Source organism: Pseudophryne corroboree, chromosome 1 (assembly GCF_028390025.1).
Source record: "Pseudophryne corroboree isolate aPseCor3 chromosome 1, aPseCor3.hap2, whole genome shotgun sequence".
NCBI lineage: Eukaryota > Metazoa > Chordata > Amphibia > Anura > Myobatrachidae > Pseudophryne > Pseudophryne corroboree.
In genome coordinates, this window is record NC_086444.1 from 345,110,394 (window position 1) to 345,124,304 (window position 13,911).

General features: G+C 42.8%; 1 protein-coding gene across 1 annotated transcript; it reads right to left on the minus strand.

Moving 5' to 3' along the window:
- Window positions 1-534: 534 nt before the first annotated feature.
- LOC135066191 (uncharacterized) lies at window positions 535-2,192 on the minus strand. The gene is made up of 3 exons (XM_063964418.1): window positions 2,131-2,192; window positions 1,845-2,057; window positions 535-1,272 (listed from the first exon to the last, which is right to left on the minus strand). Exons 2-3 carry the CDS (start codon window positions 1,888-1,890, stop codon window positions 587-589), a joined length of 732 nt encoding a protein of 243 aa, XP_063820488.1. The 5' UTR covers window positions 1,891-2,057; window positions 2,131-2,192; the 3' UTR covers window positions 535-586.
- Window positions 2,193-13,911: the final 11,719 nt, after the last annotated feature.

Genomic DNA, 13,911 nt, shown 5'->3' on the forward strand with positions numbered 1-13,911 from the left:
TTGATATGTGTTTATGTATTTGCTTGATATGTGTTTATGTCTAACTGTTGGGTATCAGTTACTTAGCTAATTGTATAGCGGTTTTGGTAAGTAATTATGTGTTTATAATGTTCAAAGTTTTTTTAACACATTCAAAGGTAATGTTTGCCACAATACTACATAATAATTTAGTATGCACTAACAACCATTATTGTTTAGCCTATTGTTTGTGTTTGTTGTGTGTCGACTTTCTTCTAAAGCTGTGTTTCAAATGTTACCTCATTAGCACAACATAATGGACATTTAGTATTGTGTGCCAATTAACAATACATACATTGACTAACACCAACCTTACAAAATTGATGACACATAATTATGGCTGTGATGTGGTAAACGTTCATGTTAGTAATGATGCTTGAATATTCCCAACACATGTGAGTGTTAACTCTAAGAAATTTCCTCTTACACTGACAGTTTTTTGCACATAACACATTGCACATCAATCACTTTTCACATTTATTACTGTACAACATGTGTTTTCAATACAAATAACTGCTATTGTGTAGACCTAGTTTTGTCAACAATGTGTATCCAGCTGCAGGGTGGACTATTTCTTAGGCTGTTCTTTGGTGGCTGACGTGGGTTTGGTTTGGGCAGTGGAGCGGGTTCGGCTGGATCTTCGAACTGGTGATGAAATTGGGGTCTGTGTAGGTGTGTTGGTCCCTGAGCTGGAACCTTGTTGGTGTTGTGCCAACAAATTAATATTTTGACTGAGGTTTGCCAGAGTTGCGGTAAGTTGTGTTGTGGCTGTTGTGTTGTTGTCTATGATGCGAGACATGGTTTCTGATAAAATTTGATTACTTTGAATTAACTGAATGAGTGCCTGTTGATGTCGGTGTTGCTCATCCATTATGCGCTGAAAGGTAACAATAAGTTGGCTGTTATCTGCTCTCATCTGCTCCATACTGTTTGCGACTCTGCATAGCTGGACATTGAGCCTGCTTGTGTTTCTACACAGTCTCGGTAGATGATGGGGCAGACAGGCTAGGTATTGGGCGTGTGTGCGTAGGCAATCAATATTCTGTGCCTGCTGTTGGTTCCATGTTACCCAAAATGATGGTTCAGGTTGGTGGGGTGGGGTTGTTTGGCTCAATTGTGGGTGGGGTGACATTTGAGGTGGTGGGGTACTTTCCTGAGGCGTGCTTGGTTGGTTAACATCTATTGCTTGCAGTTGGAGGGTGTATGTTTCCTGTTCAGATTCCTGCTGGGCTTCCGGGGGCATGATGTCTGGTTCTGTATGGGGTTTAAGGGGACAACATTTGAGTGTATTTTAAAATTATGTTGGTTTTGATATTTAGTTTCACTTTCTAAACTTGTTTGTCAAACATTTTTCTTAAGCAAATTAGGATGTTCACCAAGACTCGTATACACAATCAAAAAGACAAATTATGATGGTTTTTATGTTGTCAAAAATGACTTCAAAACAAAAGTGGACACATGTTTGACAAATAACACACTTACGAAACAAACAGACAGAGGTACAAAGTTTACACCATGAAAAAAAGTGATTTGTCACCCGCCATATCGTACTTGCATTAAAATATCAAACAGTAAATGACAATATGAATTCTATCACCATTGTGAAAGGGTGTGAAACTACCTGAAGCTCAATATTTTACTATTTAAAAAAAAAAAAAACACAATACTACTGTAAGGCGCAAGAGAACACTTTAATTTTTTTTAAAAATAATAATTGGTTTTTGAATTTTAACAATTTGCAAGCCATGTGCTTGCTGCTGTGGATAAGTACTATGATTATTACATTTTTTTGGCTGATGTGTAATTTGTGTTTTGTGTTTACTCACCAGACAGCTGAGGGGAATGTGGACCCTGTGATTGAGTACTCTCCATAATGTGTTCTGGTGGCTGAGGCAGCACAGTAGAAATACGACGTGGGGGTGTGCTTAATGCTGGTGTTGGTGCGACGTCAGGATGACGTCTCTTGCTAGGCCTGCTCGTGTGGCTGCCAGACCCCTGTGAAGGACGTCTTTGTGGACTGTGATGCGATGTTGAAGTTCCTATGGATTATTGCAAACATTAGACTTTTTTTTTTTGTGGTGGACACATTAACAGGTGTCGTTTTTACGTTACCTGTATCGCCAGCATCCACAGCTCTTGACAGTGTTGCTTGTGTTCTGGAAGTAGAGGCTTGCTTTCGTACTGTAAAAATGATACATTGGTGTTTATGACCTTTAATTACAGTGTGTACTTTTGTAAGCAGCCACATTTAGTGATGTGGACATATGTTTACCATTATGGGTACAGTCTCTAACAATAAATGTTGAAACAATGGGTTGCTTCATTTTTTGTAAACAGACTAATGAGGTTCCATTTCCAAAGACATAAACATAGCCAAGTAGTCTAATTTTCCATGGCCAACAGCTGAATATACACACATGTATTACCATATATTTTACATTATTACATTAATGAGTAAATTTGTATTAAAAAAATATAAAATCCGAAAAAAAGATTTTTTAATAAAAAAAAACCATACAATACTAAGCCATCTACACTAACATATTGGCCACAAAGACAAGTAAAATACAGCAGACATTAAACAAAAATCACAAAAAAAACCCCATTACTACCTAATACCTCACTTTACAAACACAAATATTAAAAAAAAAAACAGAAATAGATAATCAATTTAGAACATAAAAATATATTAACAATACAATATCATTTAAAAAATACTAATTAGACATAAACACATATGCAGATATAACAGATTAGTAAAAATAAACTCACCATCAGGCCTAGGACGATCCGAATCCCACACATTAGTCGCTCCAACAACTTCATGCGGAATAAGGGTCCGCACAGGTTCCTCCCACTCCCGATAAGACGCTATAAAGGGATGGCCACCCCCTGTTTGCCTGGCTGACTTAGCCTCCTTTGCCATCTTGGCCTTGACACGGCGCTTGATGTCGTAGAATCTCTTCCGACACGTGTCCTCGGTCCTCTTCACCACACCCTCACTGTTTACTGCCGCTACTACCTTCCCCCACAGAACAGTTTTCCTGCGCGAAGGCACCTTGGCCGCATCACGCCCAAACAGCTGGCGATGATGGCGCATCAACTCATGCACCAAAGCCATATTTTCCGCAAAGCTAAATTTAACATTTCTGCCCGTCTTGGTAGTGGTCTTGGTAGTGGTGCGTCCACCATCACTGTCACTATCACTCGAGGCCACAGCAGCAACCTCACCCTCCTCCACCTCACTAACCTCCTCCCCCTCACTCACCTCCTCCACCTCACTCACCTCCTCCACCTCACTCACCTCCTCCCTCTCACTCACCTCCTCCCTCTCACTCACCTCTGACTGGTACAGTACATAATAATGACAAAGAACACTAATAAAAAAAAAAACACAAAACACACTCCTCCACTACCACTGCACACCAACCACACACACACACACACACACACACACACACACACACACACACACACACACTCACAAACAAACAAACAATGACAATAGACTGAAAGTAAAATGCACAAACACTAAAAATGACACAAACTTTTAAGAGACCACACAACAATTACCACAAGACTACTTACACACACAATACAGCACTCAACAATCGCAAGAAACCTCCAAAACTGACCAACAAATCACCAACTCCAAAACACCAAATTCCTCTCACCTCTCCACTAGCTAAACCCACGAGGTGCGGCTGGTTGGGGGCGTTTTTATACTAATGAGCACAGACACTCCTCCATGACAAACACAACCAATCACAGACGAGTGACGAAAACGAAAGTAAGAAAATAACGCGGCCGGGAAGAAGGGTCAAAAACACTGCCGTGGAAATTAAAGATACGAATTCGTAAAAAAGACCAACAAAATACGGCCGGAAAAACAAGAGTCGGCCGCGAACACATAAAAAAAATACGAATGACTTCAACATCGGAAAATACGAAAACATAAATTACGAACGCTTAGTAAATGAGCCGTAAAAAAAACAAAAAGTTGCAAATTCACACTGCCGATGTCAGTCGCGTTTCAACTTCAAACAAATTCTGGACATTACAAATCTTAGTAAATATACCCCTATGAGTCTAGGATTAGCAGTACCCTCTTACAAAAAGCAGCTCAAACCCAAATTGTCATTCAGACCTCTAGGGTTGATGGTGTCTAATTTGTAAATCCAGCGTGATTCTAGCTGTAAAAGCTTCTTAGCTCGATTTCCCCCACGTAGGGAGGCGGGGACCTGGTCCACGATCTTGTATCGTAAAGACGACAATGTATGTCTCATCTGGGCAAAGTGACGTGCCACCGGTTGTTCACTGTTCCCTGACTGCAATGCTGCCCGGATGGCCAAACGGTGTTGGGCCATCCTTTCCTTGATTGGACCAGCGCCCGGCTCCCTCTCCGCAGTGGAGGCCGGAGCTCACTATGCGGTTGAGCGCTATGGGAGAGACATCATGACGTCTCTCCCATAGCAGGGGGCATTACCAGTGTGGGCTAAACTACTGGGGGCATAACTATGGTGGCTAAACTACAGGGGGCTAAACTACTGGGGGCATAATGACAGGGGCCTAAACTACAGGGGACAGAACTACAGGGGGCTACAACTACATGGGCTAAACTACAGGAGGCACAACTACTGGGGGCATTACCACTGGGGGCTGAACTACAGGGGGGCATATCTTCAGGGGCTATAACTACAAGGGCTAAACTACAGGGGGCATAACTACTGGGGGCAGTACCACTGGGGGCATTACCACTGCGTGCTAAACTACAGGTGGCTAAACTACTGGGGGCATTACCAGCAATGGGGGCATAACTACTGGGGGCATTATCACTGGGGGCTAAACTACAGGGGGGCATAACTACAGGGGGCTAAATGACTACTACTGTGTGGCATAATTTTAATTGGGGAAGGAGAGAGAGGCAGATTGTGTTGTGTGTGGGAGAGAGGGAGAGGCAGACTTTGTTCTGTGCAGGAGGAAGGATGGAGGGAGACACAGACTATGTTGAGTGTGTGGATGGAGAAGACATACATAATTATAGTGTGTGTGTGTGTGTGTGTGTGTGTGTGTGTGTGTGTGTGTGTGTGTGTGTGTGTGTGTGTGTGTGTGTATATATATATATATATATAAAATCTATATCTGAGGGGGGCCCCAGAGATATCAGTGTACCAGGCCTCAAGATTTCTGCTGCTGGCCGTGGGAGCATGACATAGGTCCTAGGGTTGTGATAAATGTAATTCTGGGGCTCTCTGTCTTTTACAACGCACACTTGATTTCATAAACAATAATAATTCAGAGGTCATTATGTTTGGCTATAGTGTGTCTAAAGAAAATATTTTTTCTCCACACTATTAATAAATAAATATTAAACTTAAGGTCCATACACACTTAACGATATAATGAGCGACGTCGCTCATTTTCCCCCTCCTTGAGCGACGTCGCTCATTATATCGTTAAGTGTGTATGCCGCCAGCGACGACCGATGCGCGGCCCCGCGGGTCGGCAACGATCGTCGCTGTCGGTAGGGCATGCATGAAGGATGTGGACTGTCGTCCACGACCTTCATGCAGGGCTGGCGGGGGCGTGACGTCACTGAGCGATATGAGCGGTCATATCGCTCAGTGCGTACAGGCGGCCGCCGACCGGCCGGCCCGGGAGGGGGGAGACGTTAGACGATGTTGCTCACAGAGCGACATCGTCTAATGTGTATGGGCCTTAATAATATGTGTCCCTATCACCTCACCTTTGTTTTAAATGATGCATCACAGGCAAGATTTTCAGATTTCAGGCCTCATTGTGGGACAAACCACTCTATCAGGATGGGTTGTGATCGCTTTAAGTGCTACATTCATAGCGAGGCAAACAACCTTGTCCTCAGCTATTCATAGCTATGCCTCGTAATTATGATTAATCTTTATTTTTACTTGAAACGTGACATTGTATCTTATAAAATACTTTGGACCCGGGAATTGTTTGTATACTTGAAATACCCTTCAATATAAAGAGAGTAGCAAAAGCAGTAAGAGCAATGAATTACTGGGTTCCAATAATGAAATTGACAGAAATAAAAGGATTATTTTAATTGAAATGAATAACGCCATCTTACAGTGATGTAAAGTGGTGACAGTTGACATTACGCAGTAGCTATGGAGACATTTTTCTTGCTGTTGATCTCTCTCTAGTGGTGATTCTGAGAACATCTCAGCCTGGTATGGAACATATAGCAGGAGGATGAGCCTCGTTAACCTCTGGAATAGATATATTTATGGTGGTGATGTGAAAATCTGTGAAGCTTACTAGGACTTCTAGAAAATGGGAGTTTAATGTTAACTTAGCATGTGGTTTCCTTTCATGTTAGAAATATTTCACCATTTCCTGTCAGAGACAAGAATAATTAATTTTCATTGAGTTACATGCTATAATGTGATACCATTAGATTTGTATTCAGAAATATACATTCAAGTTGCAATCAAGGCAGTGCACTCAGCTAAATATAATTTATATAATCTATCACAGGAGTGTCTTTATGTGTATTTAATTCTTGCCAGACTTATTGCTAAAATCCATCTTACTCAAGTACTTACTTGATATCACACAGTAATCAGACCATTGTAGTACATCATTAATCATTGAACATCTAGTTTCAGAATGAACACATGCATTTTGTCACATTGTATTAAAGCACATCACTAACTTTCAAATAGTGCTGGGTCAATGTGCATTGACACACAAGCCAAAGATAGCAAGCAGTACTCCTATCCCATGTTGCACATTGCCTAGTGACCGTGTAGCAAGGTTAGACTGATGCCATTACCAATGTGTGTGTTCTAAAGTATAGAAACCAGTCTGATACAACGGCAAAGCTGGAAATTTGCAGTTCTTCTGTTGGATGTGTATGAGAGATGATACATTTCTTTAGAAAAGAACTGTGCAGAAAATACAGGATCCTATTTATCAAGTTTCATGACCTCTTACAGGAGCAAACACAGGATTTGCAGGGGGGGGGGGCAAGTTTAGTCAAAGAGGTATCATCATCGATATCAGAGAACAATCGGACTCCCCCATCAATTGCAAAACAATTGATCATTTGTGGTAAACCATTCATAATTACTAACCACTGGTAGTTTTTACCTGTGGGGCACAGCACTGCAGCCCCCCAGGTAAAATCCGCCACCAATCTCACTGTCAGTGAATCCAGATGCAGTCCGTGAGACTGCACTGGCTTCACTGTGACTGGCAGTGACTTCCAATTGGAAGACCTACCTGTCAGTTACAGACACTACAAGCAGTCCCACTGGGAGGTGTTTCCTCCCTCCGGGACTGCTAGACCGGGCATGCTTGCTAAGTTTGGATCATTAAATGGCTAAGTTTTACTACTTCATTATCGTTTATTTATATGACAACACAAAATTCTATTGCATTATAAAGTAGGCAAATAGAGCATACTACAAAAACATAGAGAATAAAATACAAAATGATCAAAGGCAAAATACAAAATCAAGGTAACAGGTAGCAGGTCTATAATAAGCCCAGGATGTAAGAGAAATGGGGGCCAATGCAGAGACTTAAAGAGCAGCGAGATGGGAGTGGAACCTCAAGATCAAAACATTAATGTCTTGTTGTGACTTTGAGAATGGATTGAAGTGACAAGGAATATGTAAGAGGGAGTCCTGACACAAGAAGTTGCAGTAGTAAAGGCAGGGGATAATGAGAGTGGATAAGAGTTTTGGTAGACTGAAGGGTGAGAAAGGGTCTTATCCTTGCAATTTAAAATCTGGAAGCCAGAGGCTTGGGAGATAGACTAGATATACAGTAGGTCTGATTGAGAAGATCGGATCAAAGGTGGTACCAGGTAGCGGACGTAAAGAACAGAGGAGAAAGTAGTGTCCACAGTAAAAGAGTTGGGCGGGTTAGCTTCAAAGACTCTAAAGGTATGAGCAATGATCAGATTAGTAACAATGCAGTTGCAGCTGTAGCTGACTGGAATGACAAAGTGGCAATATTTAAAAAATAATGGTAAAAGAGGGAGAACATCTACAGTATGAGAGGTAATGTGTACTACATTAATGTACTGCAGTCAAGAGGTGCATATTCTATGGGGTGACACCTTTTCAGTGATCAGACTTTCCCTCATATCTTCAGTGCCGCTATACCTTCTCATATCATCTAGCATTCTCATTTGCTGCCCTGACACAAAGGAGTAGCACAGGACATTATATGGGAACAATAGTGTGACTCTGTGGAAATAAACTGATAATGGCAAAAAGACATGGTGTAATTCTGCATTAATATCTTCTGAGCATTGTACTGCAGGCATAATGGTGTACAGCATATCTCTGTCATTTATTTTAATCTATAATTCAATTTCCGAGTAATGGGACTAAATCAGTAAGGATAGCAAATTCTGCTAATTATCAGAATTTGCTATCCTTTGAATCACATGCTAAGGGCCGCCCATCGCAGGGCAAGGCCGCCCAGCATGCTAACCACCGCCTGTTAGCAAAAATAGAGGAAGCAATCTTCCCGATCACGACGGCTGCGTGTGACGTCACGCAGCCACCACAATCACCCCCCCAACATGCCTCCATTCACACCGCACTGCCCCCATTCATACGGCTCTACCCCCGCAATGCTCCATTTCCTCCCTGGAAACAGCGTTGACCACCCCCCTTGTCCCCCCCCCCCCCCGCGCGCCCCACGACCGACCTCTGCCTGATTGACAGGCAGAGGCGATCGCATTTTCTGCGGCCCCCCTGCGCAGGATGGGCGCTGCGCATGCACCCGCATCTTTTTCTCAATAATTCCGGTTGGAACGCACACTGCAATGATCAACAATGATACAGATGTATCAGCAATTACACGCTATCGGACGGAAATTATGCAATAGCGATGGGCGTCTCTATGCTCAAGTTAGTTTCTGCCCATATTTGTATATAATCGGAATTGTGTGAGCCAAAAGCAACAGCAGCAGCAAGAATACCCACATCTGCATGATCCTCCATGTAATAATGAGCATCCCAGTTGCATAGTAAACAAGTAATAATGTCCAATCATGTTTTGTTTAAAATTTCCAGAACTGTCGAAATTCAGTAGGAAAAAGGTGTCCTAGCATCAACATATTTCTGAGCAAAATACATTAATGTAATTTATTCTGTCACTAAAAAGTTAAATACTACCACCTTGTGGCTGTAAGCATTGCAACAATCATACATACAGTATACAGCTATATACACTACCGAATGTCACAAGTAAAGAACAGCAATACTAATATTTTCACATACTGTAAGCGTTTACGTAAAATATAGTGTTAACAAGATTTTGCACAGGTGTATTTGTTTTATAAATAAAGTATGATCAGTGTCATATTATGGATTTAGCTGGCATGAAGCTGAAATGATGACTGTCGTGTGGTGTTTCGATGTATGGGTGTGGCTTTAGGGATGTAGGCGTGATTTGCACACTCATTAAAAGAAAAGACAAATAAATAATTGCATTCTAGTAAACAAAGAAAAAGAGAACCCTGCATTTACACACCTCACTAACAAAGCCATAGTTTACAATTCATTGACCATGGATTATTGCAGTATGTACGGTAGTGGTTACTCTGTATTTTACTTGCTCATACAATTACAATTAAATAGCAACATTTGTTAATATTATTGTTTATTGTGGTATAATTGACTTATATAGCTGAGCCTGGGGAATTAACTACATGTAATTAATGTATTAATTTTACAAAATGTTGTTTTATATTCAGATCTGACTCCAGTTTTATGATAAGCAATTAGTTTAACATGATTTATAGTTTTGTTTTGTAGATTAATTATATGGGTTAGAGGGGAGCACAGATGCAATATTCTTTTTTCTCCTTTACTAGTTACAGTATGTTGGTATAATATTTTGCAGCAACAATAATGGGTCTACACACTCATTAATTACATAAACAATTTTCTTTATAATTAAATACAGCACAGCATCATCAGAGCGCTTATAATACAACACCATAATTTGATAACTATGCAAGTAAAACTCCATTATCTCCATTATCTTGTGACCAGGACAGCATACTGTGCTCCATCATTTGGCTTCCAGTGTATCTTACAAAGACCTAACATCTAATTATTAACATACAATACATAGCTTCATCAACTGGTAGCTAAATGTTGCCAATAATATAGTAATCCCATATCAATCAAAATTGCACAGTGATACCACCATTGACAAACTACAAAATGATACCTCCACTGACAACCCTAAAAGTCACAGTGACACCCTGTTGCGTATCTATAATGGGTACAAGGTGTGCAGTGTACACAGGCAATTGGGTCCAGGCAGGGCCGGTGCTAGGGTGTTCGGCGCCCCCCTGCAAACTATAAATTTGCGCCCTCCCTCTTATACCGTAGTTAATAAAATGAGAGCGTGCGTCGGAGGCCGCAAAAATAGATTATGGTTTCCCACGGGGTGTGACCACACAACAGTACACCCAATTCAAATTATGTCACACAGTAGCACAATCTTATTCACATTTTACCGCACATAGAATGAGCCGAAATTCACATTATAGCACACAGAATGAGCCAAAATTCACATTATAGCACACAGAATGAGCCGAAATTCACATTATACCACACGGTATGAGCTGAAATTCACATTATAGCACACAGAATGAGCCAAAATTCCCAGTATTCCACACGGTATGAGACAAAATTCAAATAATAGCACATAGAATGAGCCTAAATTCACATTATAGCACACAGAATGAGCCGAAATTCACATTATAGCACACAGCATGAGCCGAAATTCACATTATAGCACACTGAATGAGCCGAAATTCAAATGATGCCATATGGAGACAAAATTCAGGAAGAGTGACAGCAGGGACAGGGAGAGAGAGAGAGGGAAAGTGACAGCAGGGACATAGGGACGGGAAGAGGGAAAGTGACAGCAGGGACATAGGGAAAGGGAGCGTGAGAGAGAGGGATAGTAAGGGCATACAATAGGGACTAGGGAGAGAGAAAGGCATCAGGGTAAGATTACCTATTTAGCAGCGGCGGTGCTGAGGATGCTGTGGTCTGCGGTGCGGTGTATTAGGAGGCTGTGGTCGGTATGGTACTGAAGTGCAGAGAAGGACTGAGGGCGGCGGCGGTGTAGCAGAGGAGGAGGCAGAGGGCGGTGCAAGGAGGAAGCTGTGGTTGGCGGCACTGCGGCTCCTATGACCACAGCGCCACTATTTCAAATCCGCCGTGGACCTGCAGCCAATCCGGAGGGGGGAGGATAAGATCAGTGGTGAGGAGCAGGAGGGGACAGGATGGGAGCAGGAGGGGGCATATTAGCAAATGCAGGTGAAAGATGACTATTATCATCTATCATGTCATCATCCATCTGTGTACTAACAGGCCACAGCAAAACCAGACATGATTCAACTATTTAGCCCAATTGGCAAACTGAGCCGAGTTTAGACAAGTGGCTGTATCAGCCGATGTGTGACATTGTAACGTACATCTATACAGATTCTTCCCTCACTCTGCTTATGTTTACCAGTAACTGGTAAATACTGCATGAGTAAGGGATTGTAAGCGCTTGCAGCTTGATACCAACTTGTGGTGGAGGTGTCCTGCACCCTGTTCTCTGCATTATAAGCAGACGTTATACAGTAGGGATTTATTGATTTATACGAAGTTTGTTGTTTATACCACCTGGATGCTGGATAGGCCGAAAATAGAGGCGTTCATTGATCATGCAGTGAGTTTAGACATCAACTTGTTTATAGGGCGGAATCGGAGTTGTATGATAATCCTGCTGCAACTGCAACCCCATACTCAGGTAAAGTGCTAAAATGCTAGTTTAAGTTTCCCCCACATGTACAAGCGTGAAATGGACTGTGTAATACGTGAAACACGTACTTATCTGAGCACTGTGCAGATCTCTCAGCTGGCCCATGCACTCCCCCAGGCTGCAGAAGTGAAACTTATACACACACAAACACAAATACATACATACACACATACATATACACATATACATATATACAGACAGACAGTACATACACACACTTTCTCTCACCTTTTTTCCATCCACTTACAGACAGTATCACAGGCTGGTTGGAGGGAAGGGATCTGCCTCAGCTTGGGGATCCCGTTTAGCCCCGCCCCTTTTCGTTCGTGTAACCCCGCCCCCTTTAGTCCGTGTAGCTCCGCCCACCTTCCATCCGCTCATCATGCCTCTGTAGGGAAGGAGGGAGGGCTTTAAACGGACGGCGCTGCTGCCTGTCAGTTTGCATTTGCAGGCGGCAGCAGCAGGGGGTCAGGCCAGGCTCAGGGCAGCGCAGCACAGGAATGCAGAGCAGGAAGGCGCCTCTCCAATCAGGCGCCTACCTGCTTTGCGTCCCTTTGCTGAGCGGGTAGCGCCGGGCCTGGGTCCAGGGGGTCCACACAACACATGCTGCAACCATTGCTTTACTTACCTCCTGTCTACCACATGCGTAGATCTTTGGCATTAGCTTAGGAAATATGGCGCTGGTGCCATATTTCTAAAGTAATCAACAAAAATAAATCACCATGTTTCCAAAGATAATGCCAGAAATATGCATATGCACAGTAGATTCATGCACAGTGCCAGAGTCTTTCTTTTGTCTGTGCAAGTGCCGATGCCATTTTTTCATCACAAGGCGTGGGGGCCCGCAAACATTAGCACACAGGCCCCCTACTGTCTTAATACGCCCCTGCACACCACCTTTCCCACCCATATATCGTGTTTAATACAGTTGTAAAGTGATAATTATGCCCCAACCTGTCATGCAGTAATACACATTATGCCACATAGTATAGCCCCATATTCACATTATGCCACACAGTGGTACCCCTTATTCATGTTATGCCACAGAGTAGAGCCCCTTAATCATATTATGCCGCAGTAGTATCCCTTATACACATTATGCCACAGTAGTATCCCTTATACACATTATGCCACAGTAGTGCCACTTATTCCCATGGTGCAACACAGCAGTGCCCCTTATAGCACATTATGCCACACAGTAAGGCCTCCTTACCTATCTGTTACTAAAGAGTGGACTGGTCTTAATGCCCAGTCACTCATCAGCGGCTCAGGTTATTGCCTGCCTACAATACTTTAGGATACATAAAGTGACCTGGGCCTAATGCCTAGAGCAATTTATACATGTGTCACAGGCCCTCTGCCAGCCTAACATGACCCACAGGTCTGAGGCCTTATTGCACCCACAGGGCTAATGCCCAACACCTGATGGTCTAGGGGAGGGGTAAATAACTGGTGACCAAAGCCACCTACTGGTAAAACTGAGAGACGCTGCAGTGGGAAGCTTTGATTAGCTCTTTACTTCCCACCACTTGCAGCACTCTCATATCCTCATCTAGTTTCTTCTACCACTGGCCTGCCCTGGCTAGTGGAGCTACCTCTTCTTTTCTTCATCCACCCGGTGTTGCCTATCCTCTTCCTTTATCATACCATCTTCTAACCTCTTCCACAGCCACCTGAGCTCTTCACCCGACATGTCCATCTCCTTGACAAGCTGAATGCTACACTCAGCAGCGCCTGGCATCAGACACAGCAGCTGCATCTGATTGGCTGCCAGTCCCTGGGCAATGATTAGCTTGCGGCTGACTCCAAATTCAAGCAGTCACCGCTGTCTATTGGCCGCTGGTCCATAAGCCATGATTGTCTCGTGGTCTGTTTCAAATTTAAACTCGTGCCACAACCATTTGCCTGATGCTGTGGTGGCAAGTTCTGCACTAGCTACAGCCCTGTGGAGAAGTGTAAGGCTATTGGCCATTGCTTCATACTGATATTTTTTCACTACCCTTAAATCAAGCTTAGCTTTGCAAAATATGTGCACTAATGCTAATGCTTTCTCAG

Coding starts and splice junctions, on each gene's coding strand:
- LOC135066191 (XM_063964418.1), bottom strand. CDS start 1,890: ATGGAGAGTACTCAATCACAGGGTCCACATTCCCCTCAGCTGTCTG. Junction 1,273..1,844: donor ACATTCCCCTCAGCTGTCTG/GTGAGTAAACAC, acceptor AACCCCATACAG/AACCAGACATCATGCCCCCG.